The 24,980-nt window shown below is 52.6% G+C and overlaps 1 protein-coding gene across 7 annotated transcripts in view; it reads left to right on the forward strand.

Annotated features, from left to right (window-relative positions):
• HAO2 (hydroxyacid oxidase 2) overlaps positions 1-24,980 on the forward strand; it is a 210,921-nt gene that overhangs the window by 60,030 nt on the left and 125,911 nt on the right. For 4 of the 7 annotated variants that reach the window (XM_085620712.1, XM_085620715.1, XM_085620713.1 and 1 more), the window contains exon 2: positions 16,418-16,539. The exons of 1 other annotated variant lie outside the window; for it this stretch is intronic. In XM_085620712.1, the coding sequence (XP_085476838.1) occupies positions 16,507-16,539 (33 nt within the window). In that variant the 5' untranslated portion in view covers positions 16,418-16,506. Of the gene's footprint in view, positions 1-13,631; positions 13,703-16,417; positions 16,540-24,980 lie in introns of those variants that run through there. 2 more of the 7 variants (XM_085620714.1, XM_085620717.1) reach the window with 1 other exon arrangement.

Here is a 24,980-nt window from a genome sequence, read left to right on the forward strand (position 1 = left end):
ATTTTTAAAACTTAGATGTGTAGATTCGGGAATCGGGAGGAGAAGGAATAATTCCACTCAGAAAAATTCCTGCGCTGCCACAGACAAGAACGGCTGACAGCTGTCAGCCTCTTGTCATGAACTGGCACAAGAACAGTCCATGACACACTGATTATTCACCAATGAGAAGGAATAAGGACGGGTGGGGGAGGGGTGAAGGAGGAACAGAGGGGCGGGTGGGGAAACCAGTAATCGAGGCAGAACAAGTCAATTAAAGTAACGTGCTGATCAAATACAAGCATTTTTACTTGTCCGTGGGTAAACTCACATTTTAAAATCTTCTGACCTACGTGGAATGTTGCCAAAGTCCCTGTAGGTTCCGAATTGGGTGCCATCCAGCTCCTGCTCCTCCGCCCCATCCGCGGCCATGAGGGGCTGTTTATGTAGAAGCTAGATTCTCTCTGGGAGTGTTTTCCTTCGAGGAAGAAGCTTAACTGTTTTACTAAACAAGCATTGGTCGCGGGGAATGCAAAGATGGGGCTGCAGCGGGAGAGAGAGGCGGAGGGAGTTGTGTGCACACGCACGCGCGCCGGCAAACACACAAGTGGTGCGGGCACAGCAGCGCAGAAAGTGAAAGTAATCAGAAAGCTGGCGGCTGTGCACGTTCACGCTCGCATGAACACAAACATTAGGCCAGCAAAAGCCAGTGGGAAGCACTTTTAAAACCCACTTACTAAAAGTCGAGCAACAGCGCATTCGACTGTAGGCTTGACATAAAAAGGGAACGGGAGGCGTCTCTCTCTTACCAGGGACAGTTTAGGCTAATCCAGACTCCGTGTTAGGAGACTAATGACCCTGTCGGAGGAGCTCGTCAACTGGCACGCCCTATTTAGGGCGCATCCGTTAAAGAAACCGGCCTTGGGTTGCTTGTGTTCTGAGTCGGCAAGGACCTGGCTTGGAAGTTCAGGCTGAACTGTTCCTATTGGAGCAGGGTCAAGACCGATTTGCATACGGCTGAGTCCAAATTGAGGTGGCATGGTGAGCAAGAGAACGATGAGTTGGAATGCTAGACCAAGCAAATGCCCGTGGTTCGACTTCTTGTAAAAAAAGGGCCTCTTGTTGTATGATCACCCTCCAAGCCTTTGAACTGCTGCTGTTGGTTTTTCGACTCCAGCACACGGTGCCCTGCTGACCAGCCTCCAGTGCATGTGCTCTGACCCCTCAAAGTGTGTTTACAATTGGCAAATCCCTGATTGGCATCTTTAACTTACGATAGGTGCCTGGTATATTGTACGAGGTGTACCCAGGGCTAATATGTTGAAGGTCACTCGTGGATCACAGAACTTGGTGTGCCACCACTACAGTGACGGGGTGAAAACATGGCTCTGGGTCTGACACCGCAGCCTAGTCGGGTAGCTGTAAAACTGCTAGCTCGGCATGGCAAAATAAACCCTTTTGCCGGGTCAGAACCTTTTTTTTTAATAGTTCTAACACACCCCTAGTGAAGGCCTTAGCAGCCCACAAGCCAGGTTGCTAATTTTTAAAAAGAAGGACCTCTTTCTTTTGTGATTGAGATGTCCAGACAGTTAAAACTTGAAATTGTTGTTTTGACTGCAGCATGGCCGGTGAGCCCGTTGCCTAACACTGCAGCAAGGCCGGTGGTCTCGTTGCCTAACGCTGCAGCATGGCCGGTGAGCCCGTTGCCTAACACTGCAGCAAGGCCGGTGGTCCCGTTGCCTAACGCTGTAGCATGGCCGGTGGTCTCGTTGCCTAACGCTGTAGCATGGCTGGTTGTCCCGTTGCCTAACACTGCAGCATGGCCGGTGGTCTTGTTGCCTAACGCTGCAGCATGGCCGGTGATCCCGTTGCCTAACACTGCAGCATGGCTGGTGTCCCCGTTGCCTAACGCTGTACCATGGCCGGTAGTCTCGTTGCTTAACACTGCAGCATGGCCGGTGATCCCGTTACCTAACACTGCAGCATGGCTGGTGGTCCCGTTGCCTAACGCTGTAGCATGGCTGGTGGCCCCGTTACCTAACACTGCAGCATGGCCGGTGGTCCTGTTGCCTAACGCTGCAGCATGGCTGGTGTTCCCGTTGCCTAACGCTGCAGCATGGATGGTGGTCCCGTTGCCTAACGCTGCAGCAAGGCCGGTGGTCCCGTTGCCTAACGCTGCAGCAAGGCCGGTGGTCCCGTTGCCTAACGCTGCAGCAAGGCCGGTGGTCCCGTTGCCTAACGCTGCAGCATGGCTGGTGGTCCCGTTGCCTAACGCTGCAGCATGGCTGGTGGTCCCGTTGCCTAACGCTGCAGCATGGCTGGTGGTCCCGTTGCCTAACGCTGCAGCATGGCTTGTGATCCCGTTGCCTAACACTCCAGCATGGCTGGTGGTCCCGTTGCCTAACGCTGCAGCATGGCTGGTGGCCCCGTTGCCTAACGCTGCAGCATGGCTGGTGGCCCCGTTGCCTAACACTGCAGCATGGCTGGTGGTCCCGTTGCCTAACCCTGCAGCATGGCTGGTGGTCTCGTTGCCTAACGCTGTAGCATGGCTGGTGGTCCCGTTGCCGAACGCTGCAGAATGGCCGGTGGTCTCGTAGCCGAACGCTGCAGCATGGCCGGTGGTCTCGTAGCCGAACACTGCAGCATGGCTGGTGGTCCCGTTGCCTAACGCAGCATGGCCGGTGGTCCTGTTGCCTAACGCTGTAGCATGGCTGGAGGTCCCGTTGCCTAACACTGCAGCATGGCCGGTGATCCCGTTGCATAACACTGCAGCATGGCCGGTGATCCCGTTGCATAACACTGCAGCATGGCCGGTGGTCCCGTTGCCTAATGCTGCAGCATGGCCGGTGGTCCCGTTGCCTAACACTGTAGCATGGCTGGTGGTCCCGTTGCCGAACAATGTAGCATGGCTGGTGGTCCTGTTGCCGAACACTGCAGCATGGCCGGTGGTCCTGTTGCATGGCCGGAGGTCCTGTTCCCTAACGCTGCAGCATGGCTGGTGGCCCCGTTGCCTAACGCTGCAGCATGGCTGGTGGTCCCGTTGCCTAACCCTGCAGCATGGCTGGTGGTCCCATTGCCTAACCCTGCAGCATGGCTGGTGGTCTCGTTGCCTAACGCTGCAGCATGGCTGGTGGTCCCGTTGCCTAACGCTGCAGCATGGCCGGTGGTCTCGTTGCCTAACGCTGCAGCATGGCCGGTGATCCTGTTGCCTAACACTGCAGCATGGCCGGTGGTCACGTTGCCTAACGCTGCAGCATGGCCGGTGGTCCCGTTGCCTAATGCTGTAGCATGGCTGGAGGTCCCGTTGCCTAACACTGCAGCATGGCCGGTGATCCCGTTGCCTAACACTGCAGCATGGCCGGTGGTCCCGTTGCCTAACGCTGCAGCATGGCCGGTGTTCCCGTTGCCTAACGCTGCAGCAGGGCTGGAGGTCTCGTTGCCTAACACCGCAGCATGGCCGGTGATCCCGTTGCCTAACACTGCAGCATGGCTGGTGGTACCGTTGCCTAACGCTGCAGCATGGCCGGTGGTCCCGTTGCCTAACGCTGTAGCATGGCTGGTGGTCCCGTTGCCGAACACTGCAGCATGGCTGGTGGTCCCGTTGCCTAACACTGTAGCATGGCTGGAGGTCCCATTGCCAACGCTGCAGCATGGCTGGTGGTCCCGTTGCCTAACACTGTAGCATGGCTGGAGGTCCCGTTGCCAACGCTGCAGCATGGCTGTTGTTCCCATTGCCGGACACTGTAGCATGGCTGGTGGTCCCGTTGCCTAACACTGCAGCATGGCCGGTGGTCCCATTGCCTAACACTGTAGCATGGCTGGAGGTCCCGTTGCTTAACGCTGCAGCATGGCTGGTGGTCCCGTTGCCGAACACTGTAGCATGGCTGGTGGTCCCGTTGCCTTACACTGCAGCATGGCCGGTGGTCCTGTTGCATGGCCGGAGGTCCTGTTCCCTAACGCTGCAGCATGGCTGGTGGTCCCGTTGCCTAACGCCGCAGCATGGCTTGTGATCCCGTTGCCTAACACTGCAGCATGGCTGGTGGTCCCATTGCCTAACGCTGCAGCATGGCTGGTGGCCCCGTTGCCAACCACTGCAGCATGGCTGGTGGTCCCGTTGCCTAACCCTGAAGCATGGCTGGTGGTCTCGTTGCCTAACGCTGCAGCATGGCCGGTTGTCTCGTTGCCTAACGCTGCAGCATGGCCGGTGATCCCGTTGCCCAACACTGCAGCATGGCCGGTGGTCCCGTTGCCTAACGCTGCAGCATGGCCGGTGGTCCCGTTGCCTAACGCTGTAGCATGGCTGGAGGTCCCGTTGCCTAACACTGCAGCATGGCCGGTGATCCCGTTGCCTAACACTGCAGCATGGCCGGTGGTGCCGTTGCCTAACGCTGCAGCATGGCCGGTGTTCCCGTTGCCTAACGCTGCAGCATGGCTGGAGGTCCCGTTGCCTAACACCGCAGCATGGCCGGTGATCCCGTTGCCTAACACTGCAGCATGGCTGGTGGTACCGTTGCCTAACGCTGCAGCATGGCCGGTGGTCCCGTTGCCTAACACTGTAGCATGGCTGGTGGTCCCGTTGCCTAACGCTGTAGCATGGCTGGAGGTCCCGTTGCCTAACACTGCAGCATGGCTGGTGGTCCCGTTGCCGAACACTGTAGCATGGCTGGTGGTCCCGTTGCCTTACACTGCAGCATGGCCGGTGGTCCTGTTGCATGGCCGGAGGTCCTGTTCCCTAACGCTGCAGCATGGCTGGTGGTCCCGTTGCCTAACGCTGCAGCATGGCTTGTGATCCCGTTGCCTAACACTGCAGCATGGCTGGTGGTCCCATTGCCTAACGCTGCAGCATGGCTGGTGGCCCCGTTGCCTAACGCTGCAGCATGGCTTGTGATCCCGTTGCCTAACACTGCAGCATGGCTGGTGGTCCCATTGCCTAACGCTGCAGCATGGCTGGTGGCCCCGTTGCCTAACGCTGCAGCATGGCTGGTGGCCCCGTTGCCAACCACTGCAGCATGGCTGGTGGTCCCGTTGCCTAACCCTGAAGCATGGCTGGTGGTCTCGTTGCCTAACGCTGTAGCATGGCTGGTTGTCCCGTTGCCTAACACTGCAGCATGGCCGGTTGTCTCGTTGCCTTGTGGAAATATGGATTTTTCTGGTCAGTTATGTCCCCTATCTTGGACCCCAACGGTTCCATGTGCATGTCACAAGTACATGTATGTTCCCTCCAGTTCCAGTTATGAAGACGCAAATACATGTGCGTCCACCGTCAACATGTCCTTTGACAGATCCGCCATGTATAGGCCGGATATCCCATTCCTAAATATGAAAGGCCATCGGCTTTATATGGTTCACTTATGCCACTTTTCAGTCCAGGCAAGTAGGCCCTGATTCTGTCATCAAAACTCCTCTTGCCTTCTGCCTCTGAAAGCTCCAGCCCGAGCCTGCATCTGTGACCATGAACTTTGTCTCATTCTCTGCGCGGCTCACGAAGCCTGACATCAGCTTACTCTCTGCCAAGAACTGTATTTCACCTTCGAATTATCTGCCTCCCCCTCAGCCGATGCATTCCTGCCTAGTAGTTTAAGTAAACATTCTTCCAGTTACCAAGCAAAAAGGCCCATCTTCTCTGTCCTCATGCAAGTAATTCATAGCCCTGTTACCATGGAATATTCCTACCCCCTCGCATTCAGTGTAGACACTTAGACGCTTGTACACGCACGCACAGTCAGTATAGAATAGATTCTGTCCGAGAGTCCCTCTTTTATGGATAACATAGTTCTTTAAACATAGGATGTTAGATATGATTTGGGATTAGGTTGACTTGACCCCCCAGACTTCTCGTCTCCACATATAGAGCTAAATGTCAAGTCCCCGTCACCCCCTAGTTACACGTCAATTACACGTCATACTGCTGCGCGCGCATCAATGCCAAGTATTATCTTATAGATCCACCTATGTATTACATCATAACCAATCATGTTCCTTTTTACTCATTATTACACCCATTTTCGGTTACGCAGACCAAACGTCAATGTCCTTATCAATTGTTACGCCTACTGTATTCACTTCATTATAATGCATGTACTATAAAAGTTACTTCTTGTCAATAAAATATGTACTTCACTTCCTGAACCCCCGTGGTGATGGAACTTGAAGCATCCGATTATAATCGATTATTGGAATAAAGCCCATTCCGAAACTCTAATATCACGGATTCTGCCTCTCATTTTACTGAGCTATTTTATAATGTTTCTGTATCAAATTCAGTCCCGGTAAAGGAATTTTTATTTACCACAGCCTAACGCTGCAGCATGGCCGGTGATCCCGTTGCCTAACACTGCAGCATGGCTGGTGGTCCGTTGCCTAATGCTGCAGCATGGCCGGTGGTCCCGTTGCCTAACACTGTGTCATGGCCGGTGAGCCCGTTGCCTAACATTGCAGCAAGGCCGGTGGTCCCGTTGCCTAACGCTGTAGCATGGCCGGTGGTCCCATTGCATAACACTATAGCATGGCTGGAGGTCCCGTTGCTTAACGCTGCAGCATGGCTGGTGGTCCCGTTGCCGAACACTGTAGCATGGCTGGTGGTCCCGTTGCCTTACACTGCAGCATGGCCGGTGGTCCTGTTGCATGGCCGGAGGTCCTGTTCCCTAACGCTGCAGCATGGCTGGTGGTCCCGTTGCCTAACGCTGCAGCATGGCTTGTGATCCCGTTGCCTAACACTGCAGCATGGCTGGTGGTCCCATTGCCTAACGCTGCAGCATGGCTGGTGGCCCCGTTGCCTAACGCTGCAGCATGGCTGGTGGCCCCGTTGCCTAACGCTGCAGCATGGCTGGTGGCCCCGTTGCCAACCACTGCAGCATGGCTGGTGGTCCCGTTGCCTAACCCTGAAGCATGGCTGGTGGTCTCGTTGCCTAACGCTGTAGCATGGCTGGTTGTCCCGTTGCCTAACACTGCAGCATGGCCGGTTGTCTCGTTGCCTAACGCTGCAGCATGGCCGGTGATCCCGTTGCCTAACACTGCAGCATGGCTGGTGGTCCGTTGCCTAATGCTGCAGCATGGCCGGTGGTCCCGTTGCCTAACACTGTAGCATGGCTGGTGGTCCCGTTGCCGAACACTGTAGCATGGCTGGTGGTCCCGTTGCCTAACGCTGCAGCATGGCCGGTGGTCTCGTTGCCTAATGCTGCAGCATGGCTGGTGGCCCCGTTGCCTAACACTTCAGCATGGCTGGTGGTCCCGTTGCCTAACACTGCAGCATGGCTGGTGGTCCCGTTGCCTAACGCTGTAGCATGGCTGGTTGTCCCGTTGCCTAACACTGCAGCATGGCCGGTGGTCTCGTTGCCTAACGCTGCAGCATGGCCGGTGATCCCGTTGCCTAACACTGCAGCATGGCCGGTGGTCTCGTTGCCTAACGCTGCAGCATGGCCGGTGATCCCGTTGCCTAACGCTGCAGCATGGCTGGTGGTCTCGTTGCCTAAGAAGGAGTTACACTAGCCAAGTGCTATTTTCCCTTTGTGGCCACCAAATATAGTATTCCAAGGTATCAAAGCATTTGTTCCATTAAACCAGACAATGCTGACTTCGGATTTAAAGTAACGTTTAATGCTAAGGTGACTTTAGAAAGTCACCACTTTCCTGCCCCAAACTTCTGGGATCCTTTTCTGGTTCACTGCAGCAGTTGTCACCTGAGACCACATGCTGCCCTCCTGCCAGGAGGTGTGAAGCGTTCCCAGGAAGGGGAACAAAGGTTCTGCTGGGGAGAGGAGGTGTGACCTCCTCCTGCCAGGATGGCCCAGGGGCAGGGGCCACAGATGACCCAGCTTCAGAGGGGCTTCCACCTATGAGAACCAAAGGGAGTCACACCTTAGCTTTTCCACTGCTTTGTGTAGGTATAGAGGCTCTGAGGAGTTGTTCTCTCTGGCCCATGGGATAGCCGCCTTCAAGTTTACTCCAAACCTACAAAAAAATCTATAAAACTGTTTGGTCGTACTATAGTCCCAGTAGCTGATAGGAGTGTGTGTGTTGTGCGTCATTTTAGGTTTCTCACATTAATTCTCAAACCTAAATACTGATTATTTTAAAAAGCTATACCCATTGCTAGGTTTTGTGCTAACTCTGTGTGAATATATTTTAGGAAACAAGGGAACCCAATAAACAAGGGAAAAACGGCTCCGGCAAGAGAGTTTGTTCGCATCTTATACAACTACATACGGCAAACAAAAAATGCTTCGGACTCCAATACATATCAGAATTATCCAATAGGTAAGTGTAAAAGGTGTACTTATTGGTCGACGATGTTTCGATCCCTTAACCACCTATATGGGATCATCATCAGGACATTGCGGTATTGCTTGAATAAATAGCCTGGTGTAAATTGCGATCGGTGGAGAGACCAGAAGAACAGTTAAGGTTACGACGAGCTTCCGCCACGGTCCTGGTTCGGATACAAGTAGACCGCGTGCCTGCCGCAAAGCCACCGTTGGGCTTGTAACTTTAGGTGAGGGACGCGTCCGCCTTGCTGGAGCTGCTCAGGGTCTGAATTGACCTCTGAATGAGCGGAGAGCAATGCCAACACGTCAGGGATCCGATGATTCTGGGAGACAGTGTGGGGTTTTTGTTTGCCATATGTAGATGCATAAGACGCAAACAAACTCTCTTGCCTGAGCCCTTTTTCCCTTGTGTGTTATTAGGTCTCGCCTTGCTATCGCGTAAGCGATTGCAAAGCGAGACTATTGTAAGCGGGTTTTAAAAGTGCTCCCAAAAAGCGGATTGCATGGCTAGCACGCGCACAATCACGCGCATCGTGCCGCCATGCAATCCGCTTTTTGGGAGCACTTCAAAGGGTCCGCTCCCCCGCCTGGAATGCGCTCACCCGCCCCCAAGCGCGCGCGCACCATGCTCCGCCGGGCTTGTCTTTTTTTTCGTTTTTTTTTTAAACTTTAAGCGCGAGGCGCACGTGCGGCCAATGCTTGGTTGTTAGGCTGCTCGTGTCTTTGGGCCAGAGCCTGCTCTCTTTGTACGCAATGCTAGCGACCGTCTTTTTTTTGTGTGTCTTTGTACATAATGCTAGGGACCGTCTTTTTTTGCTTTTTAAATAAAACATAGTTTGCGCTTTTCCGAAACGCTACAGTATACATGTTTCTAGACTCTTCTCCTCCATCTCATGTCTCAGCTCTGGCTCCCCCTCTCTTTCATTCAGCCAGCGGGCTGCAGCCTGAGTCAACGTCGCAGAAGAGCAGCGGAGCCAGGCAGATGAAGGAGGGCTCTGCTAGGGTGAAAACATAGCAAGACGTTAAGGGGCTCATCGCTGCCTAACACTTGCCTGCTGGCTTGCTGCACTGCAGTATCCAGCTTGAGACGACATGGGCTGCTGCCATAGAAAAGCATGCTAAAGTTAGGCTGCCTAATCCGACACGCACACAGAGCCAGGCTCAAAGGGGATCTAACAGTACTTTAAAGACAAGCACAAAGAAGAAGGGCTTCATATTTTATGTACAACTCTCTGCTTGCCCACAACAATACAAAGTGAATCCCTCAGAAGTGTTGCATAGCATCACGAAAGAGCACTTTGTTACTTGCTCAATTACTGTGCACGGGCGCCACGCTTTCTTTTAGCATGGCACCCTCTTCTATATTTACAACACAGGTGCCACGCTTTATGTTCAAGCATGTCACCCATTTTTATGTTTAAAAAATAAACAATACCTTTAAGTCTTGTTAAATACTTGGGACAAGCGTTAACTGCTAGCGAGGTGTCCGTGGAACATACTTTAATCGCGGCTGCCATTTCAGGAGCGCCTTGCTTAGTTGAACCATCATGTAAGTGGGGGGGGTGTTTATGTAAGTAAGTGTAAATGCTTCAACGTACACTAGAATTGGTACAAAGCACTTTTAAAAAAAAAATCATTCATTAGCGCTATTATGTTTGCAAACGTGAAGAAGTGCGCTTTATTTTTTCCCGGAAATGGCATTCTAAACCGTGCAGTTCCACCCGCGATTTGGTTTCATCCTGTCGAATGTTTTGCTTCCCTTGGGTTTCGCTGCGCGTTCTCAGTGGTTGTCTGTACTCCGGGTTCTTAAAGGAGGCAAACTAGTCTTTTTTGCAGTAGGGAAAGTAAAACAAGTTATTTTTTTATCATTAGCAATGTTTATTGTTTATACCAGCACGGAGGAGGGTAATGAGGGACTTCAAACAGTGTGAGGTCTGGACATGTTTTTTTTTTGTAGCAAGGGCTCAAATTACATTCTCAGCCGGGGATCAGAATGGAGTGGACACCCATGGTGAGCATGTTTCGGACGTAAAAATATGGACCTTTACAGTGGCTTTGTCTGTGAAAAGTAGATTACCCGCCCCTTTTCCTCCAAACAGTCCTGCGTTTCTTCTCATCCCGTACCCAACCCTGCTCATTCATTTCATTCTACCGGCTGGCTTGTTGCCAGCATTCCTTACTGTGGCGGAGGTCCTGCTGCAGCGCATCTCTGTAGTCTCTTTACGAGCATGGCTGCTAAGCTGTAAATGGGAGAGCCTGCTTCTTTCCATTCCCCACTCCTGCATCCCTCTCCTTCCATAGGCGCCGGGTTTCAAACACACTCTTCTACTTTAAAATGACTTTAAGAGCCCCAGCATCGGACTGTAATGGGGCAGAGCAAGGAGATTACATGGCTGGTGCTTCCATAACAAAAGGTTAAGAAACAACCTCAAGGCACCACCTATTGGCGATAGTAAATTGCCATTTCAAAGTTTTTGGAAAGTGCTCTAGAAGGCAAATTTCTATCCTGCCTGCAGTGCTAAAAATCCTTACCCTGTGCTGGTTTTCGATGTGGCACATTAAAGCTCTTGTCGGCAGGTGCTTTATGATGCTGCCTTAGTGGGCGCTACAATTCAACTCGGGCTTCACACCTGGCCCTGTTGCTAAGGCAGAGGAAGCACCAAAATAATGCCAGGGACTCTGAAAGTACCAACAATGCCAGGTACTGCTCATTAGATAAGCATATCAATGACTCACCTAAAGATTGCTTTGTTGTTGCAATTTCTAAATCACTTAGACGGCACACACAACAATCTGCTGTACCTGTCGCTACTTTACTGAAAGGCAGTGTACTTTTTAGGTCTCGCCTGAGCCAGCGCTTTAGCGCTGCTCTGGCGAGAGCTATAGAAAACGGGGATCTGGAAGTGCAAACGAGTGCTTTTCAGGCCCCCAACTACAGTGCATGTGCGCCGGGCGTGCGCACCATTTGGCAGCCTGCGTGTACATTTTGCGGGTGCTTTGATGTTCTCAGTGAGCCGCGCGGCCACTGCGAACTTCAAAGCGCCCGCGAAATGATTACTTTCACTTTAACGTTCGCACCTACTTGGCAGACTGGTTCTCTGTTGCTCTTTCCTCCTCTGCTCTCTCTCCTCAGAGTCCGTCCCTCCCCCTGTTGCAGCAGCTGGCATTACGCGGGAGGGTGGCTCTTCGTGCCTACCAAAAAACAAGCATTGGCATAGCCAATAGGTCTCGCTTTTGGGACCTTATAAGTATTTAGTTATGCAACTGTTGCATAGTTAAACACTTATAAGGTCCCAAAAGCGAGATCTATTGGCTATGCCAATGCTTGTTGTTTCAATGAGGAGAGAAACCCGCAGAAAGGTTGCTTCTAAACTTGAGTGCGAGAGGGGGGCGGGAGAGAACATTGCATATATCTCTGGGGTGTTAGAATCCCAGTAAACACCGGGAGCTTTCCTTGTGGGTTTCTGGTGTGTGGTTCTGTATTCTTCTCGAATGCTGTTGCAGGTGAGCATGAACTATATCTCACCCTCGTATCCTGGCAAGTGGAGCTGATCGGCATCCTTTTGAACTAATAGGGGATCCATCTGTGAATATCTGATGTTCTATCGTGGTCGCATTGTTTCACCTCTGGTTGCTAATGACGTATCATTTTTGTATTCATAGATTATCATTTTGGGGTGTATCCGTGGGGTAAAGGCGAGGTAGATAGGTGGTCGTTTGTTAATGTTGCTTTGTTGTGGGGTACTGAGAACAGTTGGTGTATCGCTTATGGTGCGTGTGGATAATGATATGTGCACTCCTGGCTTATTCCTTTTTGTTATATGTATTGTAAACAACTTTAAATAGGTTCTAAGTGTATATATTGGGGCAAAATACAGGGTATCACATCTGCATTCACTCGCACCAGGTTAATTGGGAGCCATCCAGTTATGTTAATTATTGTTTACTTTTTAACAAAATGCTCCCATCGTGTAAAGTATATAGCAAAGACATTAATAAAATCTTGGGAAGTAAAACAAATAGCTATAAATCAGACATCTAACATTTACATGTTACTAATGTTTAAAGCAAACTGTTTTCTGCATTTTACGTACGGGTTTTGCAGGCATTGTGCTCAAGTCGCTGCTGGCAAAAGCCTATTGAAATTCACTCCCAGCCCGTTTCATGTTTAATTTTGTTTTATTTATAGTTGCATGCTACTGTTACCTTTTTCACCTAAACCTAAAGCGCTACATTACCTTCGAGTCAGTAATAACAAGCATTTGCAATGCAATAGGTCTCGCAGTTACACGAGTTAAAGCTATTGGCATTGTAAATGACAATGCCTTTTATTTATGTTTTTAAAATGAAAACAAATATAAAAGGCATTGTTATTTGCAATGCCAATAGCTCAAACTCGCGTAAATGCGAGACCTATTGCATTGCAAATGCTTGGTTAAGTTGTGTCCCTTAATTTGAATGTAAGGCTTGCAAATTAAAAACATAGATAAGGGCGAAAAGACACGCCCCTTTCACATGCCCCTGGTTGTAAAAGGAAGTGACACGTAGGTTGAAAGCCCACAGCATGTGTTGTGAACATGAAAGTGACCATCCGGAAACAAAGCAGGCTGGCCGGCTCTGTGGTCTGCAGAGATCTCATCGGCGCTATAACGTCTCCACCATCAATGGACCCTAAACACCATCGATCGCCCAAGTGGCCCTATGCTAAAGTGATGCTTCACGTTAATGGGTGTTTTCCACTTTGAATTCTCCCAGCTCTGCCCGGAAGAGGAACCTTTTCGTTTCAAACTGCTGTGCCCAGGGCTGTTCTATTCACTTTATTTCTGAATGTGAAATTGTGCTTGCATTCAATTTGTGCACACAAACGAAATGGATGTGTTCCTAAAAGTAGGGCATAAATAAATGGAATAAATGCAACTTTGAGTCTTTCATTAAGGATGAAAGCTTGTAAGAGCGCCTGTGTCAACCAGGGAGGCCTTGAGGACACACAGCTGTGCTTTCAGAAACGTGGTCCGAAACACGACTTGCTAATGATATGAATGTATTCTTTTTTTATGAGTGACTACGTTTATATTTTGTGACTTGGAGATAGCACACACACACATCTAGTCAGGCGCAAAGGCAGCATCCAAGAGTTAGCACATGAAAGTCCGATGGTTTGCCCTCAGCAAGGCACGTTATGAGCTTCACTGGCCTCGGGACAGTTTGTGGTTCATGAATGCAGCAAACAGCTGTGGTAAGAGATATAGTATTTGCATTAACAGATGTATATTATTTGCAACAACTGATTACAGAATATGGGCCCTCCATATGTGCGGTCTGTGCGGAGACACAAATGTATAGCTTATGTAGCTTTAAAAGCCACCTTATTTTTCGTATTTTACAGTGGCAGTGAGCTGCACTTTAAGCAGGACTTTGCGTGCCACTGACACGGCCCCAGCCCTTCCAGTGTATCCAACGTGGTAACATGGATTTTTTTACTTTAACTAACAGGCGCCATAGTTTTCACCTTTTACAGTGGCAGTGAGTTGCACGTCAAAGCAGAGTTTGCCATTTCACTAATACTGCCCCAGCCCTTCCAGTCTTTCCAATGCACAATCCCACTACAAATAATTCCAGTACACTCAAAACCACATAATTACTATCCACATAATTCCACTGCACACAATGGCACATAATTCCAGTACACACATCTGCGCTACACCACACATTTACGCGTCACACAATTCCACAATTAGCAATTTCAATCTAACGCACATAATTCCACTCCACGTTCATGCACTCCGCTCCATAACACATGGGTAAAGCACATTGTCATTTACAGCGCCAATAGCTCCAACTCTCGCAAAAGTGAGACCTATGGCCATTGCACACAATAAATTCAACTTTGTAGCATGCCACATAATTCCAGACAATATAATGCTACTCCACACCATGCCACATAATCCCACACAACACCACACTATTTAATGCCACACAATTCTACATCACACAACATAATTACACTCCACACAATGCCACTCAGCGCTGCATAATTACACTCCACATAATAACACTCTACTCAATACAACATGAATACACCCCACATAAATGTACTTTATCCCACATACCAGCAATCCACATAAATGCTCTCCACACCATGACACATAATTCCAATAAGCATAATTTCACTCAACGCCACACAGTTCCAAGCCACACAATTCAACTCCACACATTTCCAATACATACCGCACAATTCCACATCAAACAACATATTTCGAATACACAATACAATTCCACAACACACTACATATCCCCAATCCACACCACATATTTCCACATCGTGCCACAAAATTTAACAGCTCACCACATAATTCAACTCCACAACATGCCACTCCAAAACACACAATGTCATTTTACACAATAAACTCCATAACACACAATCTCACTCAACATAATTCCAGTACACCTAAAACCATTTAATTACTATCCACATAATTCCACAGCACACCATGCCACATATTTCCACTACGCAACTCCCCACCACACCACACAATTCCATGCCACACAATTCCACAACAAACAATTCCAATACAACAAATCTCTACCTCCCCCTTCCACCACCACTGTTATCTCCCTCACACACAACCACTGCCCCTCTCATCTCCTCGTCATGCTGCCACTACCCCCTCTTACCTTGCAATCCCACTGCCCCCTCTCATTCCTCCCTCACATTCTCTCTATACTGCCTCCTCACACATGGTGCCTTCCAGTACCTCCTCGTGCAGTGCACTGGTCCACCTTTCAACTCCCCCCCACCTCTTGGTGTCTCTCCCTCTCAGCCTCTCTCTCACCCCTCTCTCACCCCCCTCTCGCTCTCTCATGCACTCCTCCTGCCTCTGTCATGTGGTTGACTTCAGGTCTTTGAGCACGATATCTTCCAGTGCCTTTTTTCAAGGTTTCCGTCCCTCAATCCCGCGCTCTCCTCCTCTTCTTGGGGTGTCTTCTGCGTACACAGGCGCTCCCTCTTCATGCGTCTGTGGCCTGCTCTCCACTTCTTTCTCTTTCTCAAACCCTCTCTCTGCACCACTTCCTGCACAAACTACCTATCCCTCCCTCTCGCTTCCTTTCTATCTATTCTGTGCAGCTCTCACCACATCTATTCACCATGCCACATAATTCCACTACACAAATACACTACACACCACTCAATTCTACCCACTCAATTCCATTCCAACCCACATACACCCACTCCACTCCAAACCAAAACACATAGGTAAAAGACATTGCCATTCACATCGCCAATAGCTGTAACTCTCCGAAAAGCGAGACCTATTGCATTGTAAATGCTTGTATATTTCCTTTCTTGTCTGTCCCCTGTACATGTACCTCATTGTGTGTTGTTCTGTGTGGTAGGCTGGGATGCATGCTCGTGTCCCACCGGTTTATTTTTGTCCTAATCATTGAAAGTAACGATTAAACGTATTTGGCCGGCTGGACAAACCACAATATAGTACTGATTCTTAATCTATATGTATGAGTTGTTCCCATCCAAGCCTTATCTCGGGAACACTGTGCCTTATAGCTAACTGTGTCAATGCCGCATAGCAGGGGAGAGGCGCACACAACAGGGGAGAGGTGCGGTCGAGAGGTGCACACAGCAAGGGGGAGGTGCACATAGCAGGAAAGAGGTGCACACAGCAGGGGGGTACACACAGCAGAGGAGAGTTGCACACAACAGGGGAGAGTTGCACACAACAGGGGAGAGGTGCACACAACAGGGGAGAGGTGCGCACAGCAGGGGAGAGGTGCGCACAGCAGGGGAGAGGTGCGCACAACAGGCGGAGAGGTGCACACGTAAGGGGAGAGGCGCACACGGCAGGGGAGAGGCGCACACGGCAGGGGAGAGGCGCACACGGCAGGGGAGAGGCGCACACGGCAGAGGAGAGGCGCACACAGCAGGGAAGAGGCGCACACAGCAGGGAAGAGGCGCACACAGCAGGGAAGAGGTGCACACAGGACGGAAGAAGTGCATATAGCAGGTGAAAGGTGCATACAGTAGGGGAGATGTGCACACAGCAGGAAGATGTTGCATTCAGCAGACCCTTTCCAGCTATCAGGCAGGGTGCACGCCTGCAGACTGTGTTTTGTGGCTGGGGGTGTCTGGTCAGTCGGTGAACTCAGATTTTGTCTTGCAGGAAGAGACCCCAGACCGAGAATGGCTTTGAAGACTGTATCTAGCGCCTTGACTCCTGCCTGACCTTGAGGCCCATGGAGACTCCAGAGGATGGGCGTGGCCGCTGCCCAGCAGGAGGAACTGGTGAGCAGCCGAGGGGCGTTGACATGCATGACTTTTAACTGCCTGGTTTGTCTTCGTGCCAGACGTAGGTTTATGAGTTTACCGTAAGCTGCCAGGCAGTGTCTTCTGGATATGAGTTTACCGTAAACTGGCAAGGATGATATTGTGCGTATGAATTTACCATAAGCTGGCAGGGGTGGTCTTCTGTATGTGAGTTTACTGTAAGTGGGCAGAGGTGGTCTGTATATGCGTTTACCGTAAGCTGCCAGGCAGGGTCTTGTGTATATGAGTTTACCGTAAGCTGCCTGGCAGGGTCTTCTGTATGTGAGTTTACCGTAAGCTTCCTGGTAGGGTCTTCTGTATGTGAGTTTACCATAAGCTGCCAGGCCGGGTCTTCTGTATATGAGTTTACCGTAAGCGGGCAGGGGTGGTCTTCTGTATATGAGTTTACCGTAAGCTGCCAGGTAGGGTCTTCTGTATATGAGTTTACCGTAAGCGGGCAGGGGTGGTCTTCTGTATATGAGTTTACCGTAAGCGGGCAGGGGTGGTCTTCTGTATATGAGTTTACCGTAAGCTGCCAGGTAGGGTCTTCTGTATATGAGTTTACCGTAAGCGGGCAGGGGTGGTCTTCTGTATATGAGTTTACCGTAAGCTGCCAGGCAGGGTCTTCTGTATATGAGTTTACCGTAAGCTGCCAGGCAGGGTCTTCTGTATATGAGTTTACCATAAGCTGCCAGGCCGGGTCTTCTGTATATGAGTTTACCGTAAGCGGGTAGGGGTGGTCTTCTGTATATGAGTTTACCGTAAGCTGCCAGGCAGGGTCTTCTGTATATGAGTTTACCGTAAGCTGCCAGGCAGGGTCTTCTGTATATGAGTTTACCGTAAGCTGCCAGGCAGGGTCTTTTGTATATGAGTTTACTGTAAGCGGGCAGGGGTGGTCTTCTGTATATGAATTTATCGTTAGCTGGCAGAGGTTGTCTTGTCTATATCAGTTTACTGTTAGCTACTAGGGTTGGTCTTGTGTAAATGAGTTTACCGTAAGCTGCCAAAGATGATCTTGTGTATATAAATTTACCGTAAGCTGAGGTGGTTTTTGTGTGTATATGAGTTTACCGTAAACTGGCAGAGGTGATCTTGACTATATGAGATTACCATTAGGTGACAGGGGTTTTCTTCTGTATATGAGTTTACCATAAGGTGGAAGGGGTGATCTTGTTTATATGAGTTTACTATAAGGTGGCAGGGGTGGTCTTGTTTATATGAGTTTACCATAAGGTGGCAGGGGTGGTCTTGTTTACACGAGTTTACCGTAAGCTGCCATGGTACGGTCTTCTGTATATGAGTCTACCATAAGGTGTCAGGGGTGGTCTTGTTTACACGAGTTTACCATAAGCTGCCATGGTACGGTCTTCTGTATATGAGTTTACCATGAGGTGGCAGGAGTGGTCTTGTGTATATGAGTTTACCATAAGCTGCCATGGTAGGTTCTTCTGTATATGAGTTTACCATAAGGTGGCAGGGGTGGTCTTGTTTATATGAGTTTACCATAAGGTGTCAGGGGTGGTCTTGTTTATATGAGTTTACCATAAGGTGGTAGGGGTGGTCTTGTTTATATGAGTTTACCATAAGGTGGCAGGGGTGGTCTTGTGTATATGAGTTTACCATAAGGTGTCAGGGGTGGTCTTGTTTATATGAGTTTACCATAAGCTGCCATTGTAGGGTCTTCTGTATATGAGTTTACCATAAGGTGGCAGGGGTGGTCTTGTGTATATGAGTTTACCATAAGGTGGCATGGGTGGTCTTGTTTACATGAGTTTACCATAAGGTGGCATGATAGGGTCTTGTGATGAAAGAAGGCTCAAGGTGGGCCACGGATTAGACGTGAAGAGGGTCTCGGAGCTCCATGGGACACCTACCGATTTCCAAGCTCATCACCTTGTGGGGGGGGGCAGTGATTTGGAAGGCAAGGGTCTTCCAGTCTTTTCCAGGTCAGTGATTGGTCCAAACCAGGAAGTGTTGGCTCTGAATAAAATTCTTATTTTTGTTTCACTGGTATTTTGTTTGTTCTGAACTTGAGATATTTACCAAACTTCCACACAGACCGGTTGTTTTGTTGAATCCCCGGTGTGTATGTCTGAGCTCAGGTACATCCCATACACCTGGATGTATTGCCGCATTAAGCCCTCTATAGGCGGAAGCTTCTTGAAGACCATTTCAATGATTGCATCCGCCTTAGAGCCTGCGCATGGGTGACCACGGGTCTGCTTCATTGTCAGCTTCATCTGTGTGGTTGTTATCTGATGGCTGTCCTTCCTCTTCATGCGTTTGTCCCTCCCAAGGAGCACTCCCTGTTTACCATCCTAAGTCTGCCTGACTTCTCGGCGTGGCTTAGCACGCGATGAAGACGGACGTGCCTGGGTAGAGCTCCCGGCTAAGCTCTCCTGTCCCGGGCCGATTCTACGGCGAAAGTTATCCTGCGCGGCCCGAGGCTGCTGGCGAACCTGCCTTGGGCCCCGGTGCACGCTCCGGCTGCCTCCGGTGAGGAGCGGCGGTGAAACTTCGCACCGACCCCGGCGGCGGGGCTGAGGCCGCACAGGCGACGACGCTGCGGGGACTCCTGGCGCCGCAAGTCCGCGGCTTCCGGCGATTTACTGGGCCCAGTGCTGCGGCCTGCAGAGGAAACATCGCGGCAACGCGTAACAACCCGCGACCCTCCCGGAGTGGTCCCCCGTACGGCTGTGGCTGGGCTTGGCAAACACTGGAGCCATTTCCCCCCCCCCGGAGCCACGGAGCTGAGGGCGGCCTGGGGGGACCCACGAGAGGGGAGACACGGACGCCTGGCCTGCCTGTGAGTAGCCTGCCTGGGACCCCGGGGGCGGCGGGGTGGCGCCAGGGCGAAAGCAGTGCCAATCCGCTCTCACGCAGCAGTAGATGCTCTCCGGACGCTGCTGGGACTGACTCGCTTGCTGGGGGAGTGGGCTACTCCCGAGGATAGTGGACACTGGGGGTGCGCGAGGGGCCACCGGGGCTCCACCCCCCCCCCCCCCCCTGCTCCGAAGCGGCTTCTCCTGAGCTGGGGCAGCTTCCCCCACCCTTTCCTGGAGAACACTGGGATCTGGGGACAGCCTTCGACCGGCTGGGGGTGACGCCTCTGATGGACATGGCTGCCTTCGACACCGCCGCTCGCCGGCGCCCTGGGGCCTGACGGCGTGACTGGCTGGAACTCATAGCCCCTTTGTAGTGCAGAACCTACGCCTCTGGACGCTGCGGGAGGTGAGCGACTCCGCGGGGAGGGTGAGAGACGCGGATGCGATCACACGACCGGGGTGGGGGACATCTGGCACCCGCCTGCTGACGTCGGGCCCCTGGCTGCCTGGAGCCCCCCGAGGCCGCGACGACCAGGACACACTCCACGAGACCCGGCGGCTCACAGCTGCGGAACCCGGTGGCGCACGGGGGTGAGCGCGTGGGACACCCCACTTCTTGGGGGCGGCCCGCGACCTGCATCGGCGGCCTCGACGTTGCGGGGGAGACACGCCACGTGGGACGGGCCTCCACCCCCCCCCCGCGACAGGGGGGAAATCCTTGCACGCACCGCCAGCCCCATGCCTGGAGGGGTGCGAACACGCACCGGATCAGGGACCACGTCCACAAAGGGAAGGCAAGCAAAAGCGGCGCCCAAGATGGATACTGAACAAGTGGCGTCGAAGCTGGACAGCGTCCTAGCAGCCATGGAGAGGATGGAAGACTCCCTCCAGCAGACACGCGCCTCCCTGGAGACCAGAATAGACGGCGTGGCAATAGACCTGACCCACCTCAGAGCCGACCACAAGAAGCTGCAAGATCGCGCTAAGGCGCTGGAAGATATGATGGCGGCCATTGAACCAAAGGCGGCGCAGACTGACAAAAGAGTGCAAGACCTCCTGAGCAGAGTGGAATTTTTGGAAGACCGAGCTGAGGATGCGGAGGGACGGGCGCGAAGGAACAACATCCGCCTAGTGGGTATCCCGGAGAAATGGGAAGGGGTGGACCCGGCTCGCCGTGTGGAGGAATGGCTAAGAGACCTGCTGCCTGCGGGCGTGCTCTCCCCCTACTTCGTGGTGGAGAGAGCCCACCGAGTGCCCACGAGACCGCTCCCCCCTGGCTCTAATCCTAGACCGTTTCTCCTCCGGATCCTCAACTACAGGGATCGCGATGCCATACTGCGCGAAGCCAGGAAACTGGGGGACATCCAAATAGATAACGCCCGGTGATGTTCTTTCCGGACTATACGGTGCAAGTACAATGACAGAGGCATTCCTTCCTGGCAGTAAAACGGCGACTGCGCGAAGCAGACCTCAAGTACTCGCTACTTTTCCCTGCCAAGCTCCGAGTGATAGCACAAGACAAGACACACTTTTTTACGAGCCCTGAGGAAGCGGAGGCCTGGCTGGATGGAGGAATGCCTGAGGCGCCGAGAAGAGGGCTGGGAACCGCCACCACTGAGCGGACCCGAGTAACACGACGACGACGCCGCCGCAAATCGCACACGCCTCCACGGGCTGGAGCTGCAATGATTCACTCCCCATCGGTGGACCTAATACAGCACGAACAACGAGATGCCCTACGCAAGGTGGCGGCAATCAGCAACTCTCCGGCGCAATCGCCTCATCCGGGCGCTAGCCCTGCTGTGTCCTTGACGGATGATGAGGCGATCTATGGCATCCCGGATACCCAGTGCTCTGGGGAACCCCAGAACATCACGCCGCAAACAGTGGATCTCTTTGGCTGACTGGGACCCGGCGGCGGCCTGCCCCCTGTGGTAAGGTACAGACCTACCTAAGCTCCAGCCTTGTCCTCTTTGACCCCCCGCTGGGAGAATTATGGGCATCCCTGCGCCTGGGCCGTCGCTGCTCCAGGGACTCGAGAACGGAGCCAGACACTGTGAGTACATTTTCTATTTGTAGACACCAGACTCCATCACCTGACCGGAGATGCTGTCTCACCGGCCTGCTGGCACAAGGGACGCTTAGAGAGGGATATGCCCCCCTGGGAACCTTGCGCACGCCTGATAGGCACCCGGGCACGCCGCTGACGTGGCACTGAGCGGCAGACACTGGGCGTCCGCCGGACAGCAACGGCCTCCACTCCTCGCCCGGGAGGGATGCTGAGCACTTCAAAGACTACACCGTTTTGTTTACTGTTACAATCTAAGTCACAAGATACCCCCTAAGACTGTATAGTTTACGAGCTCACTCGAGCGTTTGGACGGCGACATGTTGTGCAGCCGACCTTTTGGCATTTTTGACTTTGTTGCCATGTTGAGGCTCTATGTTTTCCCCTTTCTCCCTATCCCCATGTCCTGCTGGAGATCATGGCATTGCATGTATGACACCAAAGATAACTTTGCGGTGGGGGCGAAGCGCGGGACCTGGGGGAGCACTGTGCTGGGCGCTCCATCTTGGGAGGAAGCGGGGGACGCGCGCACACACGAATGCAATGGCTAATGTACAAATCTGCACCTGGAACGTCCGGGGAATGCACACACCGGCTAGACGCTATCACATTTACTCTTATCTAAAACGACATAAAATCAACATAGCACTCCTCCAAGAAACGCACTTAAACGGGGCTGAGGTTCGGGTGCTGCACCGCAGATGGCGAGGGCAACTGTATGCCACGGACTACTCCTCATACGCTCGCGGAACACTGATATGGGTCCGCCCCGGGACCCCTTGGGAGGTCACAGATGTTGCAACAGACCGGGAGGGCAGATTTACTGCTGCACAAGGCCGGCTAGATGGACAGCACGTTGCACTAGTGTCCCTCTATTCCCCCAACGTAGATCAGGGCAGCTTCCTGGCGCGTCTCTCAGCGACCATGGCACCTTGGCATGCAGCCTCGTGGATACTGGGGGGAGACTATAATTGCACCCTAGATACCACATTAGATCGCTCCTTCCCGCCCCCAGCTAACGCCTCTACACGGGGAGCCACGAAAGCACTACTGCGCAGTGGGACCTACACGATATTTGGAGAACGCGCAACCCGGGGACGAGGGCATATTCCTACTACTCAGGCGCTCATAGATTGCACATCCGACTGGATAGGTTCATGGCATCCACTGGCCTTATACCCCACGTAACAGATACACATTATATGGGTCGCACGCACTCAGATCACAACCCACACTTTATGTCCATAGCCTGGGAACAACCGCGCCCCCCTGTGCCCACATGGCGACTGCAACCCGCATTGCTACTAGACGCGGCTTTCCGCGATTCCCTACTCGCGCGCGCTGCACAGTACTTTGAAGATAACACAGGCACGGCATCCACCCCCAGGTGGAGTGGGACGCCTTCAAGGTAGTGCTCCGAGGACACTGTCTGCACACACAGGGCCACATGCGACATCAACTGGAGCGGGACCTCACCCGGCTGGAATCTGACTTGCTCGCTAGGGAAGAGGGGGCTATAGAAGGGGACGAGGACCCGTTACACGAAGCTCGCACAGAACATGCGCGCTTATTAGAGCGACTCCGAAACATCAACTACGCTGCACACTCGGCGAGAACGCACCACCTGAGTGACAGACCAGGCAAACTACTAGCCTGGCTAATTTCCCAGGACGCCCGCTCGGCCCCAGTGGCAGCCATACGAACAACGGGAGGGGACTTAGTATACACGCAGCGACGTATACATGACGCCTTCATCGCCCACTATGAAGCGTTGTATCGCTCCCGCCTACCAATCCCCCACCCTGATATTGCTGGCTACCTCTCCCCCCTGCAACTGCCGCAATTGGCCATCGCGCAGCAGGATGAATTGGGAGCCCCACTCGCACCAGACGAGCTCCGAGAAGCTATCTTTAACCTGTCAAATGGCAAGTCCCCTGGCCCGGATGGGCTACCAGCTGAGCTTTACAAGGCCGGCTCGGATCTTCTCGTCCCGGAGCTCCTGAGAATGTACAACGCGGCGGCGGACGACGCCGCTCTGCCCCCCACGTTAAACGAAGCCACCCTGGTCTCCATTCCCAAACCTGACAAAGATAGCACGCGGGTGGGCTCTTACCGCCCCTTGGCGCTGCTGAACACGGATTACAAGATATTGGCCTCGGCATTAGCCAGGAGGCTGGCCCCCCATGTGCCCAACCTGGTGCACCAGGACCAAAATGGCTTTGTCCCCATACACCACACTTCTCACAATATCCGGCGCCTTTTTCGAGTGCAGGAATACGCCACACAGCACTGGCCCAGAGCGGGATGCCTGATACTGGACCTGGAGACGGCCTTTGACTCGGTCGAGTGGCCGTACTTGAGAGCAGTTACGGAGAAGTACCAACTGGGGGGAGGGTACGAAGCCATGTCTGCACGGGGCAGCTCCTCTCCGACGTCATCCGGGTCCGCAGGGGCACGAGACAGGGCTGCCCACTGTCGCCATTGTTGTTTTCCCTGGCCATGGAACCCCTGGCCGTGACGCTCAGGACACATGGACTGGAATGGGAAATCCCATTGGCGGATGGTCTACATGCGGTGTCACTGTATACGGATGGCCTCTTGCTCTACGTCAGAGATATAACTGCCATCCCCGCCTCCCTTACTGACGTTTTCCGCACCTTTGAGGAAGTGTCGGGCTTGAGAGTCAATTGGTCCAAATCGAGGGCCTACCCCTTTGGCCCGGACACGCCTGAATGTGACATCCGCCTGGGCGGGGACAGGCTGCAATGGTACCCCACCACCTTTCGTTACTTGGGGATAAGAATATATAGAAACCCGACAGACGTCTTGGAGGGTAACCTCCTCCGAACGGTAGCTTCCATCTGAGCGCAAGTCGGCTTCTGGAACACCCTACTGCTCAATGTGCCTAGCCGCATTGCGCTGACCAAGATGATTGTGCTGCCTCGACTGCTCTACTATTTTGCGAACGTGCCCACGTATGTTCCCACCAAGATATTCCGCGACTTAGAAGTGCTGCTGCGCAGCCTCATCTGGAACAAGGGGAGACCACGAGTGGCACTGGCCAAACAATACATGCCCGCAGACTCGGGGGGCTTGGCAGTCCCAAATATGGAGCTATACTACATCGCGGCGCAGATGCAATGGGTGGCGGGATGGCTAAGCGGCAACCACCTCGAGGATACTGCCTCGAACGCAGCTGCCTGGACGCATACGCAAATTAACATGCTGTTCCATCCGACCACCCGCACTCCATGCCCCTCCCAGATATACCTGGCGGTGGCGCGCAGGTGTTTCCTGCGGTGCCTCCATCTCACACGAGCGACTAAGCCCTATGCCCCGAACTTACCACTCTTAGGCACACCTGGGCCAACGGGACCGATTACTGAGGCCCATTTGGCTAGCTGGGAACGTGCAGGGGTAGACACGCTGGGCGACCTATACGCAGATGGTGAGCTGCTAACCTTCGCAAACCTGGCTGATGACGTAGCCCTCCCGTTGGGGCAGTTCCTACTACACGCGTCCCTTTT

This window comes from Triturus cristatus, chromosome 8 (assembly GCF_964204655.1).
Source record: "Triturus cristatus chromosome 8, aTriCri1.1, whole genome shotgun sequence".
Classification (NCBI taxonomy): domain Eukaryota; kingdom Metazoa; phylum Chordata; class Amphibia; order Caudata; family Salamandridae; genus Triturus; species Triturus cristatus.